Source organism: Halyomorpha halys, unplaced genomic scaffold (genome assembly GCF_000696795.3).
Source record: "Halyomorpha halys isolate HHAL.00 unplaced genomic scaffold, Hhal_1.1 Scaffold241.1, whole genome shotgun sequence".
Lineage (NCBI taxonomy): Eukaryota > Metazoa > Arthropoda > Insecta > Hemiptera > Pentatomidae > Halyomorpha > Halyomorpha halys.
In genome coordinates this window covers 1,132,081-1,147,222 of record NW_027105010.1, presented here as the reverse complement: position 1 = coordinate 1,147,222, position 15,142 = coordinate 1,132,081, and the positions used below count along the sequence as shown (strand labels likewise).

Below are 15,142 nucleotides of genomic sequence, written 5' to 3'. Positions count from 1 at the left end.
GACATAGACCTCCAATCGGAAGAATCACATTACAAATATTAAATCCAGAATATTAAATAGGGATAAAAAAAAAAACCCAACTCCACTCTGTTCAGTATCTCTTAAAAACAATGAAAAGGCGAAAGATATTTTTAATCTTAAACATTTATTTTCTGCCCTAATTATAGTAGAACCCAAACACAAAAACATTGACATTTCTATGTGTACTAACTGCCAAAGATACGGTAATACAAAGAACTCTTGTCATTTGGAACCGAGATGTGTTAAGTGCAAAGGTAAACGCCATTTTTCAAAGTGTCCGTTAAAATTTAGGGATAAGCCATTTTGTGTGAATTGCGAACTAGCTCATGCGGCTAATTACAAGGGATGTAAATATTATCAAATCCTTAAAAATAAAATAAACTCACCTTCAGAACCAAATATTCGTAAAGCTGAGACTAATTCAAGCAGGCCAGCCACGAAAATCATTTCAAAAAACTCATATGCTGATGTTATTAGACCAATATCAAAACCACCGGAACCAAAAACTAAGTCCACAGTTAATCAAGACAACGAAATAAATAGTGAAAATTTATTGTCTTCAATAACTAAAATTATAATCGAAGCTATCAAGCCGTATTTACCTCAAATTATGACTCATCTATCCACGTTAGTAGCATCTTTCTTTACAAATGGACCATAATATAAACGACCGCTTATCTACAGTTACTAATTCTCTCCTGACTAACTGCGCTTTAGTACAAATCATATACTATTCAACGAATGCTCAAATATTCATTTTTCGTCTATGGGCACGGAATTAAGAAAATTAAAATTTTTAAACTGGAATGCTCATGGCATATCTTCTCAAAGAAATGAGTTTAAAATTTTCCTTGAATCAAATTTCATCGATATAGTCTGTATAACTGAGACACATTTATCCCAAAACACTAAATTGAAGATCTCAGGTTACAAAATTTTACGCAATGACAGAGATTGTTCGACTCCCTCTGATGGTGTAGCCTTAATAATCAAAAATAATATTGATTTCACTGAAAATATCATTACCTACGTATTTAGTATGGAAGTTGTTTCGGTTCGTTAAAACTCGTCTCCTTCTACCGTTGTTACAGCAGTTTATAAACTTACAAATAAAAAACTAATTCAAGACGAAATTTTAAAACTATTACCACCAGGGAACCATACATTAGTTTTAGGTGATATAAATTGTAAAAACATTTACTGGGGATGCCGCAAATCAAATTCTAGCGGAAATACTTTACTTGATATTTGCTTGAGGCACAATATCCAGATACACGCACCAAATGAACCAACGTTTTACAGACCAGGCTGTAAATCTGATATTCTGGATATTGTATTAACAAAAAATTTTAGTTTTCCTCTCTCTTCTCAAATGATTACAGCTTTAAATTCGGACCATATCCCTGTATTAATTAATTTCTCAACTGAGATAAACAATGAAACGTAGAAAAAATCCCTCATCAATGGAGTAATCGATTGGGAAACGTACGAAATTCTTGTCGATGAAAGATAACAACTGAAAAAAAATTTCCCTACCACTCAAGAAATAGATAAAAATATAACGACATTAATTGAGTCGATCTCAAACAGTTTACACGAGGCAACTGTACGACTTTTCCATTTAAGGGGAAAAACATTTTCTGGCAGCTGCCCAAAATCGATACTGCTAAAAATTAAAGAAAAAAATCATGCAAGGAGACAGTGGATGCGCACTAGAAACCCTGTTAACAAAAATAAATGGAACCACCTCAAACATGAAACTAAAAAGGATCTGGATGAATGGGCGTATTCTAAATATCAGGGATACGTTGAAAATTTAGACCCAAAGAACCATTCATTATGGAAGGCTACGCGACGTCTCTTGGATAAATGTGAAAAAATTCCAAGTCAAGTAGACAATGTTGAATTCATCACCAGTGACGCCAAAAAAGCTGAAGTGTTCGCCAATTTCTTTGAGAAAACATTCTCCAACACAGAAATAAGTCCGAATTTAGTCACTGATAAAATTGACAAGTATCTAAATCTCCCCCTCGCAACAGTTGAGCTTCCACCTAAATTATTCCTGATTTTCAATACGTCATTCCACATCTCACCAACTGGCAAGACTATCGGAATTTATAATTAGCGGATTCGAAAAAAAGAGACACACCCTGGTAGCGTTCTTAAATTTCCAACAAGCATTCGATAAGGACTGGCATCGAGGTCTCCTATATAAACTAAAGAAAGCAGACATTCCAAAATACCTATACAATATTCTGAGCTCATTCCTCATTGGTAGAACATTTTCAGTCAGAATTAATAACAAAAATTCAACTCTTAGATAAATCTATGCCGGTACTCCACAAGGTTCAGTCCTTTCTCCCATTTTGTTCAACTTTTACCTTCACGACATCGTCCAGTCCACATACACCTCCATAGCTATGTTAGCTGACAATACAGCTTTGTAGTCTCAACATGATGACATATTAATAGCTAGAAACACTTTGCAAAGTCACCTTAATGATCTAGAACAATATTTCACTAAATAGATGATTAGCTTGAACATTGAAAAATGTAACTCAAAAGTTTTTACTCTCCGACGCCCACCAGATCCACCGGATCTAATCCTCAAAGGTAAAAATGTGAATTGGAATCCTGCCAGTGAAACAGTAAGATACCTTGGAATTCACCTAGATCGCCGCCTTACCTGGAATCACCATATCAACATCAAACTAACTCAAACTTAAGCAAGGTTAGTAATGCTATAACCTATCCTAAACAGAAATCAACAACTAAACCTATCAAAAACAAAAACCAGAAACAGCTGTTCTTATATTTAAAACAATTCTCAGGCCACTGCTGATGTACGGCTGTGAAGTCTGGGGAGCGGCATCCTTCACGAAAAGATAAAAACTACAACCTTTTCAAAATAAAGTCCTAAGAATCGCTGTTAATGCTCCTTGGTTCATAAGAAATAGGCAATTGCATCGCGAATTACATATTGAGTCAATAGAGGATTAGATAAAAAAACGGTTCATGAAGTTCCACTCCCAGTTGCTGACAGTTAAAGGAGCAGAGACCTACAACCTGGGAAACCCTACCTCAACCCGAAGACTGAAGGCCAGACTGCTGCAGGACATTCTTTTATAAATTTTAATAAATATAAAATTAATTCATAGTCACACTACCTTTATTTTACTTTTTATTATTACTCATTTTCTTTATTCATTATTTTTTTTTTTCTATTTTCTTCTCTCGTCCCTTTTTCAAATTAACTTGTTTCTTTTTACTATTAGAGGGCAATTGTTTGTTTTATTTAAGTGTATCAATATCATTTTTTGTTATTAATTTTACTTTCCTCTTTTATTAAGAAGCATTATTCTTATCTATTTATTTATTTATTTTTTTTTTCTTCTTTTAATAATAACATTGTTTATAGTTAGGGGTGTCTTTTGTACGAGACTATACCCTCCATAATCAACTGTTAAAATATATATATATATATATATATAACCGTTATATCAACCATGTAAGGCCCACCAGGCCGATCTGGTATATAATAAAAATATATAAATACTGGCTCAGAAAATTCTGATTATTTTAAATAATACATTATGAATATTACAATATATGGTCGTTACTTGTGTGAAATTGAAGTATGTACAATAACAATTTAACTAATATAATTAATATATCAAATTTAATATACAACAATGACAGTGATAGTTCACGTGTTAGCTGGTAGGTTGCTTCATGTCGACCCATTGTGGTTAGCGAGGCTCTAACTTATTATAGTATCGACCCGGAAATAGCGGTGTCACACACTGCTAGAACTTCTTTTCAACGCATTATAAAAAATATTGGAGAAGCGTGACTGCCAAAAATTAGTGTTGCATTGGTGGAAAACTGCTTCCAGAAATTGCAGGTATTGAAAATGTTGGTAGACCGGCATTAATTGTAACTTTTCGAGATACAGAGCAAGAGAGTGCCTGAAATCCCTTAGAAGTAGTGTATACCATTGAAATTCAGACATCGCTGTGATACGGCAAGTAAGCTACAGAGATCGTATAAATGGTAACTTTTTATTTTAGTTTTTTAAACATAATATATTTTATTGAGATAATAATACAATCTGTCACACTCAAGCGCAATGAGTATCAGAGCTTTACAAATTCTATTACACCATTAATGTACAGGAAAGATAAAGAAAAATAAATAAATTAAAATTAAATCTGTATCGCTGCAATCTATAAATGGTCAGGGATGCTGTACTTTGTAAGGAAGAACTGTTACTAGATCAACGGTTATGCAAGGAAGTGATTTGGTGGGAATCACGCTAGGTCACCACGTTTATGCCCAATTAAGGGTACCTACTTCATGAGGATGGGTAGGCCCCGGAAGGCTCGCATACTAACAGAGTTGGCGCACTGCTACGATGAAACAGAAAATAATTATCTGCCAGTATCATTAGTTGGTAAATAATAGTAAACTAAGTAAGCAACTGGTGTTAGGAAAATAAAAGTAAATCAATCAAAATAAACCATCTGGAACACAATCATACCTATCTCTTTGCAAATCTTGCCATTACATTTTTGAGGTGCTGCTTCAGGTTACTGATGTTTGCAACAACTGACTTCAGTCATGGCGCTATTCAAAAAATTTAGAGAAACCTCAACAAAAGTTGACAAGAGCATTTGCAAAAGTGGAAGAAATGAAGTATCTTATTAATGGAATATGGTCCGGGTGCGGTAAAAAAAAAACTCAAATAGTAGATAATTATACTATTTTATTGAGCCAACGTTTCGCCCCACGTTGCAGGGCTTCGTCAGGGCTAAAAAAGATATAAACACTATAGTTACAAAAAGGAAAAAAAGAAAAAAACATAAGTGTAAAATAACAGGGGTATAAAATGAAAAGTAAGATATTCTTATTATATCTTACTTTTCATTTTATACCCCTGTTATTTTACACGTATGTTTTTTTCTTTTTTTCCTTTTTGTAACTATAGTGTTTGTATCTTTTTTAGCCCTGACGAAGCCCTGCAACGTGGGGCGAAACGTTGGCTCAATAAAATAGTATAATTATCTACTATTTGAGTTTTTTTTTTACCGCACCCGGACCATATTCCATTCATCTATACACACGGTCAATCAAGTATCTAATTACTTTCACGAGATTGGTTTCTTTCATTAGAAGCAATTAATGCGCCTTTTCACGATCTCCTTTTAACCCGTCTAGTAGTGACTCATCAGGATCTTGAACCGGAAATCATTACACTGCTGTTAAAACAAATTTCAATCTATGCTACTAGCTCACAAAACCGAGTCTCTACTCACGGGTCTCCATTCTCCCCTCCCAGGGACAACGATGCATGCCTCCTCCCCATTGTACTTCCCTCTTCACTTGCACAATAAAAAATTGATCCATATATATTTTAGCAGCCTCGAGTTTGCAACGGCGCTGGTTTCAAGCATGCTTTAACGAGTTGAATTTTACTTCGTGGCTTTATTCCACGGAATAAAAACTCGATCTTCTCAGTCTGATGAGAAAAGATTGGTAACCAGAAATGGCGAGATAGAGGATAAACTAAAGATAGAAAAACAATATATATATTTTTTTCATTGTTTACGCAGATTAGGTATAGGTAGACTAGTGCTTTTGTTCTTCGTTGGTTTGAATGTCTTCCTAAATTGGAACCCAACGAAAATGTGGTTCCTTATTAAAATGTATAACTGCGTAAAAATCTGTCTTCTCCTGGAAAAAAAAAACAAAACACTTTTTTCAGAATAAAATGCTTTTTTTGTTCGATGTGCCACTATCTAACCAAAGCAAGGATATATATTATTTTTTGGGGAAAAACCTTATAGAAAAAAAGATTTTGATGAGTTTCCTCCTAGCTACGGTTGCATCCATCTACTTCCAAAAAATCGGAAATCCTTTTAAGGTTGGCGGCTAAGAACTTTCTCATCTCCCTAACAAATTATAGTTTGGTCCCAAAAAAAATTACTAGATCTATATTTTCTTTATTGTAATTATCTTTATGATTCCAGACAATTTCGGAAATTTTTTAAGATAGTTCACTCAAAAATCACTCGCTCAAAATTTTGACCCTGAAAATGAAACTTTTTTTGAGAATCAACCAAATTCATATGTATAATTATAAAATTATCAACCCCCTCCGAAGTAAAATTCTGACTACGTGTTTGACAGTGTTCTACAGAAGAACCAGTCCAGAATGGGAAAACAAGAAAAATATTCATGACTATTTTCAACTAGATGTAAGATAAGAACACACACTAAGACATGATGTTGGATGATAATCCATCCACCTAATTCAACCCTCTCTTCCGGAGCTTCACCACATCTCCCATTCTCGTTAGATGGTAAAGCGGAAAAGGTCCAAAACGACCCGTTGGTATGAATCTATAAATATTTATGCAGTTAAGTTTATATAGTTTAAGTTTAGGTCTATGTCCGATCAGCCTTTCCGAACAAAAACACATGTGGTAACAACGTTCAAATACCAGGTAGAAAATAAAAAGAGTGAATATTACACTCACAACAGGTACATATGTATTTTTATCTTAATTACAGACGGTAGTGAATCGTCACTAACACTATAATCAAAACAAATATAACTAATATATACAAATAAAAGGTGACTTTTTGGTGTGGTGGTACCGGTATGTGACGCAGTGTTGCCTTAAATTGGTATTAGGACATTTATGAGAGGCCTCTGGTTCGGAGCCTGTGGAACGATTCCCAGCACGACTTCCTAGTCGTGGAGCTTCATGGAGGAGCTCGGGGTCGATGTCCAGGACGTGGTGACTAGGTTAACAGAAAATATAATACTTGACTCCCTGGGAATCATACACCACCACATGCATGGAAATTAATGAGTATGGAAGTTTATCCAGAAGTGGGATGGCATGCATGCATCGCATATCTTATTTGTTGTTTTAGTTATTATTTTAAATATTTTAATATTTGGTATATAGAGGAATTTGTTGATCAAATGAAATAGGGGTTGTGAAATAGAAGGGAAAGAAAAAGAAAAGGAATAAATCGAAAAACTTGTAGTTAGTTTGTAGACTAGTATTAATTGTAAAAGAAAACTGTGGAAGAAAAAAAAATGTTATCTATCTATTATATTATATCATGTAAAAATATGTAACTTATATTTATCCAGTCACGGATTGATCAGTATGCTGTGTAATGTAGCAACCAGATGTATTTGGGCAGCATGAATGAATAAAGTATTTCTTTCTCTCTCACTTAAACTCATCTAGTATTTTTAAAAAAAAAACAGAATGAATCAATGATACACGGGGCGAATCACGTCCAGTGATGGATCTCGGCAGGACTAGGTACAGTGGGTCAAATAACAGGAATGCCACAGAAAATAGGGGACCGATGGAAACCCTAATCATGGCTCATGAAAGAATAAGATTTCTGCTGTATATTTGATAACAGAGATGATCCCTAACTTCCAATGACAGTTAATTTGCTTGAAAGGAGGACTTTCAATATTGAGGTATTTTAGAGAGTCCCAGTCAATATTGGATTGTTTACTTATTGCTTTCAATCCTAGGTCCAACACAGGTGGTCAGATGAGACATGTGTTATCATCTAGGAATGTTTGGTTCCAATTCATTCAATTTTCTTAATTTTTGACTTCAGGGCTGTTATATGTTATACAATTTAAGTAGTAGTAGTTCAGCATCAATAAATGATCAAGGGACTGAAACCAGCCTATTAGAGGAGGGAACAGAACCTTCTCTTAGTCAAGAATACTGAAACCCTGAAAAATCTGAAACTAAGAGTGTACAATACCATGATAAAGCCAACTGTGATATGTGGATGGGAGACCTGGGCTCTAACAGGTACCCTAGAATGTAAAATTGAGGGATTTGAAAGGAAAGTCTTCCTTACAATCACAAGAGAGATCTGGGATCAGAGCCTTAACACATGGAGAAGTACTGACAGTGAACTTCTTGCACAGACTGATCAGTCTGTGTCTCATATGAAGGAAAGGAGGTTAAGATGGGCAGGATATGTGGCTCCAAGCAATCTATCAGGATGCCTCTACACAATAATGAATGCCAGTAAAAAGGCAGGCATGGAGAAGGCTGGTCTCAGCAGCCAAAGATCTACAGGGTCTATAGAACAAAAAAACATTTCAGCCATATGTAGTTTTTATGTTAAAATTATTTCCACAGAAGTTCACCAGTCTCTTTTCTGTTAATGGAAGATGGCCAAGTTAGCATTTATTCTAAAATTATTAAAGAGGACCAAACATTATTTATTATTAAATAGTTAATATTTGACTATGAAAAATCTGGATAAGACCACTTTACACACCATCATTTACCCCACCTATCAATTAATTCTAAATCTGAGTATTTTTTAATATATCTAGAATCATATTTATCAGCCCTCAATATCCTGAGAAAAATTTAAATGCTTCACTTCCATACTCTCAAGGAAATAAATACGCCTGCTTAATTTTGATTCTGGCGTGAAACTTACCTTACATTAGATGGCTCAGATGAAATGACAATCAATTTCAGTTTAATTAATGATTTGAAATCCGCTAACCTAGAATTGATCCATTAAGGTCACAAATTAGTAGTCACTATTTCATAAATTATGAAGGATTTTATTACTAAGTAGAATGAAATAAACACACTGATATAATAATAAACATATTTTTATTAGCCCATCATTAAATAAATCTATGAATATAATATCAAATTTAAAATGTATTTACAACAAATGAATAAACATAAAAACAAGAAATTTGAACGACCGCATACTTGATATATAATTTTTACGTTACAAACAAACCATTATTAATATATTTCACATACTATAATACACATGTGTAATTTTACTTTAAATTGCATTGCAAAACATGCTTACAAAACAAGCTTAACATTTACTCTCAAATGCTTACCAAATACTATTATTTTATATTTCATATAATGATTTATGAATGGCTTGATACAATACAATTACTTATGTGTTTACAATTTATATAAGAAAACATACCAGGCTACTCTAAACAATGTAATTTAATGATTACTTGTTATTTAAGTAATCATTGACTGCAATTAATAAATAAGAAAGAATACAGTGACGGAATCTGTATTTAATATACAAACAAACTTGAATTACCAATACACAAGAAAACAATAGAGTAGGAATACTAATGAATACTAGACTTTATACACATCTTAACATTACCACCAACAAAAACGAAAAAAAAACAAAAAAAAAAATGAAATAAAACATAGAAAGAAAGGCTATGTGCAGTGATAATTACATCAGTGTATATTCTGAGTGAGGCTTACAAATTTTGTCAATGTAATAATACAACATTCATAAATGCTTTTGCGGTAAAAGAAATGCTCACAGCATTCTAATATTCATAAAACAAAAACTCACTTCTATTTATTTTAAATATAACAGGGTAAAGTTATTTTTATGTACAAATTAATGATGGAAAATTATTTTAAGGAAATAGTTTCCACAGCTAAAATGTGGGCAGTGCAATGTTTTCACCAGGGATTAGATACATTATATAAGTTAACTATTTATTTGTCAAATGAAATAAATTAGATTGAATTACTAACCAAAATTACGCACAGCAGAATAAAAATTAGTAAGTTTCTTATATTCTCCCTCATACAATTAAAATCTAGACATACATTGATAAACTATTTCATACGCCTAACCACAAATTTGGATTATTGTATACACCATGTACAATGGGGCTTCTTATTGGGAGTTTGTAGAAGAGAAAGGAAATACAGCTCCATTATTTATACATTTATGTTCAATAACTTTATCCAATATAGATGCTACATAAAAATGGAATGTAGAATTTAATATAAAGTATCTTAAAATATTTGTAACTAACGAAAACTAATTAGTCTTAAGAAGGAGACTTTAGTTGGAAATTCATCATGCATATCTGACATGGAAGCCTAATCTACAGGTCTCTTCCGAAGGTCTAGGAATAATACAACAAATATGTATGATTAAGTAGCATGCCACAAGAATGCTCTCAGAACAGGAGGTGGTAGAAATTATAACTATCAAAAAAAAAAAAAAAAATACATACAACAAAACATGGGAAAAAAAAAAAAAAATACAAGCATTCTTGAGGCTCTACACAGGGAAAAGTTGAATATAGAAAACAAATAAAAAGAAGGAAAGGTGCAAGACATTCACAGGTAGAAAAAAAAATTAAATAAAAAGTGCAATCATTTCCCAATCAGTTAAATAACAAAAATAAGTTTACAACTCAGAAAATTCATTATATTAAGTTCAAAATTTAATACAACAAAATATGTGATATTTTTAGAGATAGAAATCAAATAAGGAGTCATGATTGGAAAATGATCAACTATATTGTCTACAAGGATATACTGGTCAAAAGAGGGTAGCTGTTGAGCCCACAAAGAATACCAAATGTATAATTTATTTTGTGTACAAATAAATTGCCACAATAAGTCCGTAAAGACCTAATACTTCAGCAAAAATTAAAATAAGAATCATTCCGACAAACAATCGTGGTTGCTGAGCAGTTCCCCTTACACCTGCATCACCTACTATTCCAATGGCAAAACCAGCAGCAAGACCACTAAACCCAACTGCCAATCCAGCTCCAAGATGCATGAAACCCCTAAAAAAAAAAACAAAAAAAATAAAAATTTATTTACTTATTTATAGTTAAAACTCATGCTTAATAAAAAACAACTGAATCTTATATGATACAAAGAACAAGAAAATGCAAAAATGAGATAGTACCAACTTTATTAGAAAGCAATCCTTGACAGAAAATACTATCATGTTAAAGGCTTAACTAAAAATAGTTTAAATAAAAATGTTATAAATTTCAAACAGCTACAAGTTAACAATAATTTTAAAGAACATGTTTTTGACATGGTTTATTTTATCACATTTGTTGCCTTTTGAACATTTGAAATCCTAATGAAATATATATTACTTACGACACATAAAATAACAAATAATATACTATAATTGAATTATATTAAAATATTTTTGGTCTTAAGATAAAAATATATATATATTACAAACAAAACTTACTTGTATAGTGAATATTTAGCAGGAGGGTCCAGTGCTCCTGCAATCAGTACCGCAACAACCAAGCCATAAATAGCAATAATTCCAGCCATGACAACAGGGATAATGGATTTCATAATCAACTCGGGTCGCATAACCGACATGGCTGCGATACCCGTTCCTGATTTTGCAGTTCCATAAGCTGCACCAAGAGCTAAAAATTAGTAATTATTAGTTGAAGGTCAATAGATTGTCGAGCAAAAATTTTAATCTAACAGATGGATCAAATGAACATCACTGAGTCTCAAGTAAAGAGATCAGTTTGTTTATGTTAATTTTCTATTTAAAATAATGAAAAATTTACGAGGCATTTGGCTTTCAACATATCTAAATATTATATAATGTAACAAACTTAAAAGGTATGCAGTGTGGTCTTAATAATCTGACAAATATTGGATCAATAAGTTAATTGATTATCAATTTCTACAAATCACTTAAGGGCCTATTTACACAGTGTAAAATAAGGAATTACCTAAGGTTGAATTAATGCAAAGCTGAATTAGTTTTCTAGATACTTCTTTAATTAGAAAATGTGACAACCATTATAGAGGTGGGTGGTATAATTGTAATCAACAAACATATCGCAAGAAAACATCCGTTGTTAGACTTAGCTTCACATTGACCGGTGTTATGTGTTCTTCACTTAAACATCATGAGCTAGTTGAATTATCAAACTTATCAGACTACCAATATTATACAGTAATATGTAAGCCACCAACTTATGATAAATTAAAAGTTAGTTATAATTTAATAGGAGCACATAATAAATATATAACAAATACTTCACGATTAGAATTAAGGATCTCCTACAATCACATACAAATATTGGGAATTCAAGTATCAATCAATGACCTACATGACTGCTATAACCTACACAACTAAAATTTAATTGATAAGAATGAGAAAAAGACATGATTAATCATGTTTAATACAATGGAATCTTGTTGGATTAATGGTATTTTGGAAATAAAAAAGGATTTCCAAAATTAAAGCAATTAAAGAACATTTACTGATACTGAAAATTAAACAGTGTAGGCCTCCAGTTTAGACCATTTCACTTATTACTACCAGAATAAAAAAAAAAAAAAACTTCCAAGGAGGCATAAATTTGGATATATTAGCACACAATAAGATTAATGAATAATCAAAAAATGTAAGTATTTGCAAAAAGACATTTGGATATTTATGGCAAAAGAATTTCAATAATTTCTAACTTGTATTTATTTCCACACCAAGAACACAGAAAAGAAATATAATAATAAAATAATTGGTCAAAGCCATAAAGCAAAATAAATTAACCTTACTATTTTCTTAATACTATACAGCAAATATTACATAATAGAATAAATAGTGATATGAATGGGAATGCCATTCCCATGATATTAATATCTTAAAATAAGGTACACAATTTTAAAAATCAAGAAAACATTTTCTACAAAAAGTAAAATAAGTTTTAAAACTGAAATAAAATAGAAGCAGATATAGGAAAATGTAAATAAAACCATATTATTAATGAACCATTTACTAGATTTATTTACTAACACATATTTTTGTTAGAACATCTGCTTTCAAACAGAACTAAAATTAAAATAGAATCACCAAAATGAATTAAATCAAATCCATACTACATTGATGTGGGTAATTTTTATAATTCATCTAACTGTGACATAAAAATTTAATAAGATAAAAAGTAGGAATCATCAGAGAAATAAAAATGAATATAGAAATGGTAAAACACCTTTCAAATATTCACTTATGTTTAAAAAAAACTGATGAGTTTACATATAAATAAAGGTAGCACATGGAAAAAGATGCCACACCCACTTTTTGAAATGACCTATTCAATGGTTAAGATTACAATAAAAAAACCCTAGGGACATAAAAATAACTCTCAAAATGGGTTTAACTGTTACAAATAGTTAATATAATTAACGCTTTAAAGCATATTAAGTTTACATGAGCTAACGAAAAGAGGGACAAACACAAAAAAAATAACAAGTATAATAATATTAAGAAAATCATTAATAAGACATTATTCTAAAAAGATATCTACAAATAACTTAAACAATGAACTTAACATTAGTAAGTCATTACGAATTACAGAATGGGGAGATCTGATGAACTCAATTTTGCTATGTGGGTTATGTACAAAGTTACAAATAAACTATATAGCCATTATCATTACAGTTTAATAATATAATTAAACATGCAAAAAAATAAAATAGCATTAATACAGTATCTTGGAACATCAAAGCAATAATATGACAGCAACAAGTTGAAAAATTGGCGAGTGGAAAACCCCAAATAAATGTATCAGAAATAATTGATTAAATTTGCAAATTAAATTACATTTGGTATAGGTATATATTTAAAAATGTCAATGCTGTTTCAGCAACCTTAGGTACCACAAAACACACATACATTAAAAGTGGGCGGGTCCCTTTTCAACATATGTTATACCCCAAAAAGGCTTACAAAAACAATGATAATCTGAAATATTCCTCATGAATCATTAAGAAAACAATGCCTGTCACCTATTAAAGTGATTAAAATAAGATTAACTAAAAAACAAAAAATAAAAATGGCCATGGGCAACAACTTCAGTCAATACCATATATAATTACAATCCTCAGAAAATGCAAAATTTTTTGAACCCTTCATTATTTCCAAAAAACTTTGCTATCCAAAGAATTTGAATTGAAAAATATAACTGGCCATATCACAAAATACAATGATAATATAACATGCAATAAGTCCCAAGTTTTAGGAGTCATGTAAAAAAAACATAACCATCAACAAATTACAACTAAATAAAATATACTCGAAAGAATAAAACAAAACAAATATATAAGTTAACAAAATAAATATTATATTAATTTAAATAACAAGTTGCTGGCCCCAAAAAATGAGCTAAACCCCATATAATTGTTTTAACTTCTAATTACAACAAAAATGGGCAGGTTATTGGCCCTTGGGTCTAAAATATTAAAATACTGACTAGAGTTTAAGTTTTATTAGAACGGGTACAACTACGGCAATTCGTAACTCACCGCTAAATATCATAGCTGAAGCAGCTCCCATAACTCCAAAAAATGGTCCGTAAATTGGGTTGTCTGTTGATGACATTTTTGGTGGATTAATTCCTGAGCAGGAGCAAGTACCTCAGATGACAGAAATAGAAATGGACCAAAAGCTGTCTTTACACCCCTAGACTTGCTGAACGATCATGTGATTGCAAGGATTTTCGACCAAGGACCTTATGCAAGGTGGCCTCTCATTGGCTGAGCTCCTGGACCTAGAGGTTGAACAACGAATCAAAATTGCCGTAACAAAGTGATATTTAACGTCACTGAGTATTATTGGTTGCCTCAGATTCCGGCCTACTATATTATTTCTAATTTAGCAATATTCAATAATTTACTTTTATATAGTTTAATTAAAATTTTCAAGAGAATTTTTTTGTTTAAAAAATAATATTACATTTAATAGGTTAAACAAAATGATATGGTTAATTAGCTGAATTCCCAAAATATATTATTCAATAAATTAATGTGAATAATTTGAGGATTGATAGTTTGCATGTGAGTGAATAGTTTGCATAAATTTTACAGTTATATTGAATCTAATAATCTAAACCTATAACAGTCATAAACTACAACCTCTCGTTCGTAAATGGTGGGAACCTTGCTGTAGTTGGTTTTTTAAGTAGATTATGATTGAATTATATTTTGGTTTCATGCATAAAAGTTCAGAAATTGTATTGCTTAAAATTTTATTCATTACCGTACGATAGTAATTTAAGCTTTAGTGATTAGAATGTATACACTGCCCTACATGAATTTGCAAATTATTTTAATATCTGCCCATTTCTCGAAGTTAGGTGTTGGATTACTATTAGGTAATCTGGTTGAACTATTTCTTTTTATTCAGTTTTAAAGTTTTTTTTTTTTTAAGTGCTTCAGTATCAACCAAGCTAACTATAAATACAACC

The 15,142-nt window shown here is 31.5% G+C and overlaps 1 protein-coding gene across 1 annotated transcript; it reads right to left on the bottom strand.

Moving 5' to 3' along the window:
* Positions 1 to 8,694: 8,694 nt before the first annotated feature.
* On the bottom strand, positions 8,695 to 14,381 carry LOC106680090 (V-type proton ATPase 16 kDa proteolipid subunit c). The gene is made up of 3 exons (XM_014419577.3): positions 14,202 to 14,381; positions 11,116 to 11,305; positions 8,695 to 10,690 (listed from the first exon to the last, which is right to left on the bottom strand). The coding sequence occupies exons 1-3, from the start codon at positions 14,275 to 14,277 to the stop codon at positions 10,486 to 10,488; spliced, it is 471 nt and encodes a 156-aa protein (XP_014275063.1). The 5' UTR covers positions 14,278 to 14,381; the 3' UTR covers positions 8,695 to 10,485.
* Between the last annotated feature and the right edge of the window lie 761 nt (positions 14,382 to 15,142).

What these genes read in the sequence shown, in the direction of transcription:
- LOC106680090 (XM_014419577.3), bottom strand. Translation starts at nt 14,277, where the DNA reads ATGTCATCAACAGACAACCCAATTTACGGACCATTTTTTGGAGTTATG. An exon ending in TTCAGCTATGATATTTAGCG is followed by an intron (nt 11,306 to 14,201) that starts GTGAGTTACGAA and finishes ACTAATTTTTAG; the next exon opens with CTCTTGGTGCAGCTTATGGA. An exon ending in GCTAAATATTCACTATACAA is followed by an intron (nt 10,691 to 11,115) that starts GTAAGTTTTGTT and finishes TTTTTTTTTTAG; the next exon opens with GGGTTTCATGCATCTTGGAG.